Consider the following 12,673-nt stretch of genomic DNA (forward strand, 5'->3'; position numbering starts at 1 on the left):
GACTCAACTGCTGCGGGAAGGAACTGCCACTGATGGGGTTAAACAAACAACTGTGCCCAGGTGATGCTCAAGAAACAGGCAGGGAGGACACAGGGAGCCCACAGGAAACAACAGAAAGGAACAAGTTCCATCTTCTACTCCAGCCTCGCAGTCTTCCTCTAGCGCCTCCTACTGGCACGGCTATTAGGGCATCAGCTGGCAATGAAGGAATATGGTTTGTTGAGTACCAGCCTCAGCACCACAAAGCAAAGTTTAGAAGGTTGAGTTTGGAGATGGCAGAAAAGAACTTAACTGACACACTTATTGTATTAAAATTTCTTTTGGAAAAAGCCACATAAGTATGTAACATAGTGTAACCACCATTAACCTTTATTACTCCATTGAGATAGTTTCCTCAAAGGTCATTCATGAACTACTAGGGACTAAATCCAATGATGTTCACTGAATTTGCTTCTCCTCACCGACCCTTTGTCTCTGCTTCTTGAAAATGTCTTCTTTTTCCACTTATAAGGTATCCTTTTGAGTTCCCTATATTCTCTTCCCTTTCCTGTTCCCTTCATGGAGAGACTAGTCAAGGATCCATTTTACTGAACTCTAGGGCTTGTAAAGGTAATAGGCTCCTTTAAGACTGGAATATAGTATTTCTGGAACCTTGATAATCTAAGAGCAGTTTTGAAACTTCCTGATGTTGTTTACTGTTGTTCTCAAGGTAGAAGTTTACCTCTAGGGGAAAGATTTTGGTTTAAAAAAAATCTTCATGTAAATTTTAGATATTCAAAAATTAAAACAAAAATCTTTCTAGAATGAAAATTTGGGGGACAGTTGAGTTAGATGACTCTGCACCATAGATGACAGTGGCTTCCATGGTGGGCAGCATGGCAGAAATTACTATGCGTCCTGACTGGGGCACACAGTGAAGGACACTGCAGTTAGTATGTGATAGGCTGGTTCTTTTGACAGGGTAGTAGAAAGAGATCATTTGCCCATGGAGGAACACGGGTACAGACTCTAGGAGCCCTGATATCCAATATGAAACTAAAATGTTTTCATCATTGTAATTGTTCTCTATTATCAGTTTTCTAAAACGTCACAGCCTAGCCTTAGCCTACGCACGGGGGGAGTTGAGGTAAGGTCGCTGTCTAAACCGGGGGGAAGAGATAGGAAAAGCAGCAGTGAGCTGCAGGAGCCTGTTAGAAGCTAGCATCAGGGGCCCAGGGGTGGGGAGTGGCTCACAGACGGGACAAGGTGGGCGGGGTGGGGGATGAGTCGGCAGCGGGGAACTGGTATTAAGCTACTGCCATTATGTCCTTAACAAACATTGAAGTCTATTAATGGGGGAGCCCCAGAAAGTATTTGAAGAGGCAAAATCAGTAGAATGGACTTTTGGTTATTGGAGGATGAAGGCTTAAAGACATAAATTGGGTACAAAAGAAAATGCGAACTTACTTTGTTGTAACAGCCAGTGAAGTCTGAGGCCATATCAGTTGCATCATAATCCCTCAGTGAATTATCTTGGGGGTTTTTACTCTACTTCCATGTATGCCTTCATTGGCTAGCACTCAAGGAATTAAGATGAACAATTGCTCTAGCTTCTGATATTTATTTATTTATTATTAGTTTTTACACACTTAAAAATATTTTTATTTCCAAGTTGTCCTGGATGAAGCACAGATGGGGATATCGATTTTACAACAAAATTAGAAAATCACTTTTGATATTTAATTATGTTACTGCTCATTGGTTTAGGATGACTATTTTTAGCACGTTAATGTTATCTTTCCTTTTTTAAAAAATGAGAAACGGATGTTGAATTCCATAAAACTGAGTGCATTGTTTTCTACTTTGATCTATTAATATGCTAAATTATTATCTGATTTTGAGTAATCATTTTTTAAAGTACTTCTTTTAAAGATTTTGATATGTAGCTAGTAAAGGGGGGTTGGCAGTATGCTAGTCATAGCAAGAATTCGGATTTCTTTTTCTTTATGCTCTGAAACAGTTTAAATAGCATAACAATGATCAGGTTGAAGATCTAAATGAATTTTTGCCTATAAAACCATCTGTGCTTAAAATTTTTTGAGAGGTAGCTATATGGAAATGAACCATAAATTTTGATGTAAGTATTTTCATTATTATTTTCCAGATATGCCACTATTTTGATTTTGATTTCTTCTTTGATCAAAGAATTATTTCAAAATGAATTTTGAACTTCTGAGTAGTTGGCATTTTTGTTATTGTTGTTTCTACATCTCTTATTTTCAGTTTTATTGCATGGTGGTTATAGAGCACATTTTCAAGTTGGTCCAAATTGTACCTGACAGATAGCCTTTGAAATATTTAACATGCAGTTTATCTGTTCTCTAATTTCAGCATAGATGAGCTCTATTTTTCTTTCTTTTAATTTCCTTGGGTTTTGTTGTGTGTGTTGTGTGTGATACTTTAAACATCTTTCCAGGTACGTTTATCACTAAGTCTTGAAAGAAGAGTCTACACATTTCCCAATGATTTTGTGAACCATTAAAAACCTTGTAACTTTTTCTGCTTCAATTTGCTAGTGGATTCTGTTCCCCAAAAGAGACGCCCACCAAAGATACAGGCTACTGGGTTATATTTGACATAGACATTAGGTAAAGTCTATCCATGCACACAGCTGGTATAATGAAAACGGAAGGAAGGAAAGCAAATCAGTTGGAGAACTAGAATTTCTACGTGAACCGTATTTGGAAACTCCTGCTAATTCAGTAAGTGCTTTGGTGTGTGCCCATCTTTAAAGGAAGGACTCAGAGAAACATGACAAAATGAACCAAGACTCTAACAACCTCACATTCAGGAATTTAAGTAACAACAGGCCAGGGAAATTATTTTGTTCTATCTTTAGAGCAACTTTTCTATAGCCTTCCCCTGATTGAGATAAATTAAACGTACACTCAGGTTTGGTTTTTCTATAAATTCAATAATTATTTTTCCAAAATGGAAAGCTTATACATTATTTTTAAAACCTGTTTTACACATTAGAAATAACACAGAACTGAATATTTTTCAAACTAAGTTAGGGTGGTCGGTATTAAGCTTATAAATAAAATTTCTTGGTCACAAAGAAGTAAAAGTTAGAAGCCATTCTTCTAAGTTTTGTTGTTACAAGGAAACATCAATTTCACTATTCAAACTAAAATCCCTTGGCAGGCTGCAAAAAGCTTGTCAATGTGAATATCCCCAAACCCTGGAAAGAATCTGAACCAATGACAAACTTTTGACCAAATAAATGCCAAAATGCCAAAAAGACAGGAAGTTAGGCATTTTCTTTCCTTGCTGAACTTGAACTTTCCGTGAATTATACTGTGTATTCAATCACAAACTATCCCAGATAATAGGATCATACACTATTTTTAAGTCCATAAACATGAGATTCTGGAACTAGAAGTCAAACCACCATGGAGATAAAGCCGGGTAAACTCTAATCAGCAACACCTGACCTGCTCTTTTTTGTGGCTCAGACCTTTACTGTTACTGTTGTAGAAAGGGTACAAACTTCAAATAAAGGACTATCATTGCCTTTTCAACGGTAATAATTAGCTACCTAAAGATATAAAAAATAATTGGTTTGGCATAGACTAAAGATGTAGTGCTCTAAAATCTTTTAAAGTTTTTAAATTCCAACTCTTTGCAGGATCACAGTGCCATGGAAACAGATGTCTGACTCTCAGATTTAATTTCTCCCACCCGCTGCAAGACGTGTAGCACCTAAACACTAACTTTCACCAACAAATTTCTTCCAACTTCACAAGGAAAAATATTGTTTTTCTATTTCTTTAATTTTGTATCAGTTTGAGATGACGGATGTTTGCTAAGCTAATTGTGGTCATCATTTCATGATGTAAGTCAGATCATTATGCTGTACACCTTAAACTTATACAGTGCTGTATGTCAATTATATCTCAATAAAACTGGAAATTAAAAAAAGCTAGTAGAAAACAAAAAAATTCTTTCAGCTTGTTTCCTGGGTCACAAAAGCCTGATCTCTCATTTAACTGCTTGCATTTTATTCCATCATACCCGGTACCCCTGATTTTCCAGACACATGGACTTGTGGGCGTTGTGGATTGCACAACGGGGTGAATAGGGTTGTGATGTTAGTTAGAACGCAGAACATGGCTATAGGTACATTTTGCCCTTGCACCGTAACATGTCAGTTTAAAGTCATCTTTTAAAAATTGTCATAAAATACTTAGGCATACAAAAAGTATAGACTGTATTACAATCAACATCTGTATATTCCCATCACTCAGCTTAAGATATGAAACATTTCACCTTCTCTCCCCTGAGGAAATTCCTTTCCAGTACTTGGTGCTTTATGTTTCCATTCATGTAGCCTTTTACTACATGTCCGCATAAACAACATATTATTTTGCATGCCTTAAACTTTAAATAAATATTGTTAAGTATCCTTCTGAAACATTCTTTTTGCTTTTGAGATTCCTCTGTTTTACATACAGCTTTTTTTTTTCTTCTTTTTTTTAAACTGCCACGGGTACTGTATTGTATGAGTATTCCATAGAAATCCACTCTGTTACTGATGGATATTTAGATTGTTTCCAGTTTCTTACTACTTACAAATAATGGTGCTATGATTTTCTCATTCTTTACTTTATTGAATAGCTTGCTCTGAGGTATACACTTGAAGGACTGTTGGGATTATAGGGTTTTCAACATTATTAGACGTGCTAGTTGTTTTCCAAAGTGGCTGCACGAATTTATACTCTGCCAGCAGAGCGTGACGCTCCGCCGCTCCATATCCTTTGGGATTATGAACTCTGTAAGCAGGGTTTTAGCTGCTGGAATCCTCTGTGGCCAGGGTGAGGATATATTCCTCCAAGTAGTGCAACTGCTGGTCACCCAAAGGATATTTCTAGCTTGGATTCTGTCTTCATGTTTATTTCTAGGTTTTGAGCTCTGTGTCAGAGTTTGTATGAATTCAAACCCTGAAGCCATGGTCGGGTGAGCCCATAGTCAATCCTCTTTTTTATTCCAAAGCACAGACCAAGTCAAGAGAAGTTCCTTGTGGTCTCCCTGGCCTGTGGGAGGATGTCTAGTCTGCCCTTACACTGAAGGTGTTGGTTTTTGAAGATCTGAACATTATGTACGAGGCTCAGTCACAACTTCCAACATTGTATGGGCTGAAGGGTCTGAGTGGCCATTAACACCTAAACTCCTTGCTGATGAGGTGGCCATCCTCCTCCCCAGTGCCCAGCCCCAGCCCGAGAGCCTCAGTGTTGGTTCAAGCTTATTGTTCTGGTTTTTCGTTTATTGGCAATGGTATTTAATTTTCCTGTTTAGGCCTTTGGGGATAAGTTTTTCTCTTATTTTCTTGTGCCCCAGCATTTAGAGGGAAGTTACGGTCTCCTAATAACTAAAGGGATAATGGGAAGCACAAAAGTAACTTTGAGGTTCTATTTATTTCAATGTGTAAGCCTTATTTTCTAAATCAAGAGAGTCCAACAGAACTTTCTGAGTGATGGAAATGTTCTACAATCTATTCTGTCCAATATGGCGGACACTTGTCACATGTGGCCTTTGAACATTTGAAATGTGGCTAACATGTCTGATGAACTATATTTTTAATATTATTTAATTTTAGTTAAAATCTCAAATAGCCATGTGACTAGTGACTATTTTATTTGACACCACATTTATATATATATGTTTTTGGCCGCACCACACGGCTTGCAGGATCTTAGTTCCCAGACCAGGGATTGAACCCAGGCCCTTGGAAGTGAAAGCGTGGAGTCCTAACCACTGGATGGCCAGGGAATTCCCAGCACATTCCTAAATAGTAGTAATATTCTTCGTCCCTTGGGTGGTTTTATGTACTAATAAACCAATGTAGTCTGGGTAAAAACACCTTGCAAATCTACTTTTTAAAAAAAATTATTTATTTTTGTTTATGATTTTTGCCTGTGTTGGGTCCTCGTTGCTGCGCGCGGGCTTTCTCTAGTTGTGGCCAGCGGGGACTACTCTTTGTTGTGGTGCGCGGGTTTCTCATTGCGGTGGCTTCTCTTGTTGTGGAGCACGGGCTCTAGAGCGCACGGGCTTCAGGAGATGCGGTGCGTGGGCTCAGTAGTTGTGGCTCGTAAGCTCTAGAGCGCAGGCTTCGGTGGTTGTGGCGCACGGGCTTAGTTGCTCCGTGGCATGTGGGATCTTCCCGGACCAGGGCTCGAACCCGTGTCCCCTGTATTGGCAGGCGGATTCTTAACCACTGCGCCACCAGGGAAGCCCGCAAATCCATTTCTGATAGTCAAAGGATGAAATAGCTGAGATGTGATTTCAGAATATCTACCACCACAAAACTGTACAGCCCTGTTATTTCGATAATCAGGTATTTCTCGCCTGACTTGTCTTTCTGGGAATTTTCAAAGATCTACAGTGACTGGGTTTAAGTACACATTCTTTTCATTGCCAGCTTCTGAACTGGAAGTCAACCAATCAATTTCCAACAGCTTTTTCAAGGATATTTATGGAGTATTAAAGTGTCAAGAAATCTCAAGGATAAATAATTTGGAGCATAAATACAGATATTTAGAATGCAACGTAAGACAATATGATTAAGAGTACAAGTTGGTTTTTCTCTGAACTGAAGAAGTTTATTGGTAACCTGGAAATGCATACAAGTTAAAACATGAATACCTCATATGGTTAATTTATAGCATTTTTATGAAAACAAGAAAAAGAAAAAATAAACACAAGTACTTCTAGGTCTGGACTGGGCTTATATTTCCAATTTTTTAAACTTTCAAAGGGCATTATAGTATGTGAAATAACTCTCAATTCTTTTTTTAATTGCCATAAGTACAGGTTAAGAAGACTAAAGCGAAAATGTTAAGTCTGAATTATAATGAGAACAAATAACGTATTTGGAAACAAGGTCACATAAGCCTAGCTGGTGCTTTAGCCATTTCATGGGCTGGCCTTCAAAATTAAAGGTTTGTAAATAATTTTCACCGTGCTTTCATCTACACGCATTTTCTATGTTCTTGTATAAAACTGATGCCCACAGTTTTGGTATTTGGAAATGCACTGAAATGGATTCTGGAGTAAGGAAAGCATTCCATGGGAGGAATGAACCAGGTCAAATAATGAAAAAGCTAAAAGTTTGCCTTTTAAAACTCAGCACACATTTCCGGATAAAACTGACTTAAACTCTTGTCCAGAGATTTTTCATGGATATTTTCATTGTTGCCATATGATTCAAAATGTCTATAAGAACTGAAGCCCCTCAATCTAGTCAACATATTTCAGACATTTTGCTTATTAAGGGCTATTCTGACACTCTTTAAAAAAGAAACAAGTTTTCTCTAGAAAGTATTTTTAGCATAATGAATATGTATATTTTCTCAGAGCACATGCAGCCCACTCTTCTCTTGATAATCTTCATAGAAGCGTCTCAATGATTCAGGAAGTCTGGGTGTCACGATGCTCAAGGCTCGAGTAAAGTGTTTTTTCGTAATGCATTTGGCTTGAATGTCTTCTTCCAGAGCCAGAAGGCCTGCCTCTTTACATACGGCTATAATCTGAAACAATACAAACAAACAAAAACAAAAACAAAAAAAAAAAAAAAAGGAGAGAGAAAACAATCAATACTGTTTTTTAGAAATGTTAACATTTGAAATATTCACCCGTGGTAACTTCTACAACTATAAGCCTATCCCTAAAATTTATCTTTGGGAGTCATTCCACTTGTTTTCAAAAGGATAAAAAGTAATCACCTTCATTTCAAAACAACATATTAAGTACTGAGATCCAGGAGCGGCAAAAAGATACATGTTATGGCGTTTGCTCTTAAGGAGCTTACAATTGTAAAGGTGGAGCGGACGTGCAGGGCGCAGCCCGCTAACACGGGACGACAAAGGATGTCTGTGGAGGGGGGGGGGTGGTGGACGGGGGAGAAGCCCAGCGATAAGGGGAGGGCCGCGGAAGGAGGCACTGATGGAGAGTGACGGCCTGCACAGCAGCACACCTTGTCATAGCACAGAATTTCCACATTCCTTTCAACCTGTGATCTATTACCAACATGTAAAAGCATTTCTTTATGTGCATCTCCTTAATGAGTTCTTAAATCTTAGGAATATCAGATAGAGTTGTCTCCGTTTACTTTGGAGAGCTGCATTAGAACAGAGAAGTGAATTCTGTTTACTCAGCGAGGAAAGCAGGGAGAATTGAAAAGAATCTGGGGAGGGGGTGGAGTGGATGCAGAGGGAGGGAGGAGAGAGTGGGCGGTAGGAAAACGGAAGGGAGGAAGGTTCAAGTCTTGAATCCTGAAATGTGTTTTAAGCTCTCTGGACTTCAGACAGCGGAAGCGGGCTGATGCCAGTGTCATTCTAAAGACACATTACTGTGGTGAAAAGAGCTTGTGGGATGAAAAGAGATATTGTGATTTTCAGGGCAACAGGGAAAACAGTGATTGATATTGACTGCGCCCTTATATCGGTAAATGAAAGGGCCAGCTGAAACACATTTGTCCAGCCATTCAGCATATTTTCTCTGTTTGTTCACTTACTGAAAAGAGTTCCTCTGCTTATGCTGGGCTAATGGCTGCCAAAGCAGTTTAGTAGCTCTTTAGGGGATTTAGCAACATGTTTAGGGAGCTTTCAAAAAAACATGCATAGATTTAGATGGCTTTGTCAAATTACGACAATGTAACTGTTAGTTCTGGGCTTCATTAATGAGCACTGAAGTCGACTATAGTGGTTATGCATGTTAATGCTTTTCCAAAAAGAATGGCTACCAACTTGTTGAAGGAAAAAACAAAACTTCTAGGGATTAGTGAAACAACTTCATCACATATTCTGGTGCAAAAAGGGCTACTTGAAAATAAGATGTGATATTTAATAAGCACAATAAAAGCACATAAAACGCCCCCATGGTAAACTGGCTCTATTCTGTTCCAAAGGAACCTTGGGGACCTCCAGAAGGAGGTGAAGGGACCAAGTACGGAGAGCTCAATCCCCTCCTCCCCTCCATCTGAGCAGCACTTCTTTCATCTGTGCAAGAATCTGAAGCGATGGTTGCAAGGCTGAAAAGTAGGAAGAAGAGTCACTGCAAGAGGCAAAGAGGACTGAATTTCCTGCTCGCTGGTGCAGTTCTAGCTGCTTCTCTGAGGCAGTACAGGAAAGGTTTCCACTGTGTGGCTCCCCCCTCAGGCTAAGCCGAGTAGAGAGGTTACCACCACTGGGCCAATGCCATGTCTTGCACACTTCATACCTGACACTTCCCTCAGAGAATACCGGACCCAGCACATAATGGCTACAAACATTTACTGAACACCTACCATGTGTGCTAGACAATTACTAATGACTTCACTAATTAACTGCTGTGGGACTTGTGCCCCCAGGTTTTGTACATGCAGTGGCCCCATCGCAGAGGTATGTGTGGAGCCTGATGGAAGCATGGCAAATGGAGTGGTGGTGAGCGGCGGGGGAGGGAGGTTGGGTTGGGTTGAGGAAAGAAGGGGAGGCGCAAGGCTGCTTGGAACCTCTCAAAATTCCTGGAATTTGGTTCATGTGGCCGGGTGGCTAATATTGCTGGCACATTTGAGAAACTGAACCAACAGTCTAGTAAGGCTTCCTCTCTCAGTACACAGTAATCAAACTAGGAGAAGAAGAAATGATTATACTCCTCTAATAACTGGAATCTCAGGTAGCCTAACATGTCAAGGTAGGGAAATGTAGGTAGCGGGAAGAGAGGTCACTGAGGCCTCGAAGGCTGTCCTTGGGGTCGGCTCCCCTGAGCAATTCCTCTTTGCAGATCAACCTTCCTTCCTTCATATCTGCATCTATAGATTTTTCTCTAAGCTATAAACTGCTCTTTGCCCTTAGCTTCTACGGCAGTGGCAGAGGGGGGCACTGGTGGTGGTCAGAGCAGTAACTGCCATTTGAAAGCTGGATGTTAGTAACTTGGGGCCTTCGGTATATGTTAACATTTCACAATAATTTGCCAACTATATTTAATACTGGCCTGACCCTTAATTAACAATTTCTACGGAATTGTGAGGTATAGAAAACTTGGACAGAGTTTTGACTAAAGCACTAAGAAATGTTTGGATTACACAGAGATGACCTTTAGAATCTCTGGGAGACAATGACAAGGGAAACAGAGCAGCTGAATACTGGTACTCAAGCACCTCATATGAAGTTGTCTTCCCTTGTGTAGAAGGAGCCCAGCTGTTTGCAGTTCTAGGGTGGCTGAGGGCTGCCTGAATTCAACACTTGCTTCAATAAACCTTATCCTGTTTCTTTTTATTTACAAGGGATGCCCTGAAGAATCAGTCAATTAGGCAATCCTTTCTGCCACTTTCATTTTCCTATCATATTTGCTTAGCAATATACAACAAGTAATTGAGAGGAAATAGAACTCTACTCATAATTAACCGGTCACTCATCAATCAACATCCACTGAATGGCTACTCTGTGCAACAATCTAGGTGAGGCCAGCTGGAGGGTCCAGAGATGTCCAAGACATGGTATTAAGAGGTACCACTAGCAAGGCAAAAGGAAAGTGCTTTGGTAGGGAAAGAAGGAAGAAATTATTGGTTCATAAACTGGAGTGGGAAGGACAGAATTTAGATACGCACCCAGGAGAGGAAGGGGCATTCTGAGCGGAAGAAATAAAGTGAGAAGGTGGGGAGAAAGAGACCAGGAGTGACAAGGATCTAGCCTCAGTGTCCAAAATGGAGGGGGGAAAAAAAGAAAAGAGTAATTCTATCATGAAAGTGTCACTAAAAATAACAATGATAGTTTTCAGAAGTCACGTGGGCCATAATGACAGTAAAGGCTAGCCAATGACAGTCATCTCTAATGCTCTAAACCCAAGTCACAAGCAGATGATGCGCTAGCAGCTGACAGAGCATAACTCCTAGAAGATCCTTTGTTTTTATTTTTTCCCCCATAAAAGGGCTTTTTAGTAGAAATTCCAAAAGGAAAAACATTAATCAGATTATTGGTTCTTCTCTCCTAACTCCAATAAGAAGACAGGCCCGGAAATGCAAGTATTCTTAGGAGACCCATTTCATGATGGCTGGTTGCTATTTGCCCTGGGTCATTTATTTTGGCGTGAGTTCCAAGACACCATGCTTCCCAAGAAAAGTGCAGCTTTCCTGCTTGTTTTCATGGCCCATGCCAGCATTCCCCTTGACATATTAGTGTCTTTTCAGAGGAAGAAGTATTTCATGATCAAATAGGTTTTAGGTAACACTGTATATACTCTGTCTCCCACAAAGCACAGTAGAATGCTAAAGATTTCTGTGAAGCCTAGCAATGATGATCTGCTTAATTTTTTTAACCTGATGTTTTTCCCACAGAACTTTCTACCTGTCCTCTGTTTTTGGCAGAACACCTATAAATGGTTACCTTTAGGGCTACTGCTGACCTTCAGCACGCACTCTGGGAGGCGCTCACCCACACCAAGCAGCTCAATCTAGGCACAATATGGCTCTTGCCTAGCTTATATCCTTTTTTCTTTTGCTCTCACCTATTCCAGAATCGAGAGAAAAGGGAAAGGGCTGAGCAAGAGAGACTGGAGGAGGACCAGTCTGTTTAACGGAGTCAAAAGGCAGCAGCCACAGCACACACACGTGCCCTGGACCTGCATGTAGTCCATGCACATTTGTTGAATTGAATTGAACAGTTCCTTAACTATCCATAGATTTTCCCAAAGTGCATGTTATATACATATTTCTAACATTTGGCCAATATCCTGTAATATTTTTACTTAAGTTTCATATGACCTAGACTTTGTCAGTTACATTTAAGTTTTTGGAATGATAAACTCAGTAAGAAAAATTATTTAACACTGTGATATATGTTCATTTTAAGCAAATGTTTCGGTCTGGGGGACTACTTTGAATCTAGTTCTTTCCTTAGGAGCAACAGAAATTTTAGCAAGAATACAAGTATGCCTGTTAGTTTGAGGGATGCTTCCTTAGGTATCAAAATTTGTTATACAGGGACAGGAAATTTTTTCCCGTGTTGTCATGGGGGAGAAAACCGCACTTTAATTGAGAAAGATTCCCCCAAATTTACCAACAATGCAGTAATATATATTGGTTTAGAGAACTGAAATGGAAGATTTGTTTAAAAAATTGTGCAAATCGTTATCTATTGTCTCACTTGATTAAAGTAATCTGGCATCAGCTAATTACTGAAGACTTTTCTGCATTAAGCTTGGAAAGGTGAGGTCTTTTCGGATAAATGTGCTAATACACCTCTCTATTTGGGAATGAATACTATGGAAGCTGAGAAGAAGGCCCTTCAGTTTAAACTAGGACCTTTCTCATTACTCCCTCTGAAGTCTGTAAGAAAGCTGAACGAGTGTATGTATATGTGTATCTGCGTCTACAGTACACACAGGGGCCACACAGCTCATCCTTCTGCGGGCATCACTTCTGAGATCACACGGAGTCTGGGACTGTTTCAGGGATGGGGGAATTCAGATGAATTTTCCCCATGAGGCCCCAGAAGAACCTCACTGAGGGGTGTAGACGAACATACAAATTTGAGTCACAGACTGTCTGGAATGTTTAACCCGTTTAGAAAGAAAACTCTTGGCACTTAGGCGCCTTAACATCTTTGGCAAAAAGGATTTTGGAGGCTTTCCCGTAATCCCTTCACCATCTTGTCTGTCC

The 12,673-nt window shown here is 39.9% G+C and overlaps 1 protein-coding gene across 3 annotated transcripts in view; it reads right to left on the bottom strand.

Moving 5' to 3' along the window:
• Positions 1 to 6,745: 6,745 nt before the first annotated feature.
• Positions 6,746 to 12,673, bottom strand: part of AFG2A (AFG2 AAA ATPase homolog A) — a 334,710-nt gene continuing 328,782 nt past the window's right edge. For all 3 annotated transcript variants that reach the window (XM_061192006.1, XM_061192005.1, XM_061192004.1), the window contains one exon: positions 6,746 to 7,565. In XM_061192006.1, coding sequence (XP_061047989.1) covers positions 7,389 to 7,565 — 177 coding nt within the window. In that variant the 3' untranslated portion in view covers positions 6,746 to 7,388. The remainder of the gene's footprint in view (positions 7,566 to 12,673) is intronic.

This window comes from Eubalaena glacialis, chromosome 5, assembly GCF_028564815.1.
Source record: "Eubalaena glacialis isolate mEubGla1 chromosome 5, mEubGla1.1.hap2.+ XY, whole genome shotgun sequence".
Classification (NCBI taxonomy): domain Eukaryota; kingdom Metazoa; phylum Chordata; class Mammalia; order Artiodactyla; family Balaenidae; genus Eubalaena; species Eubalaena glacialis.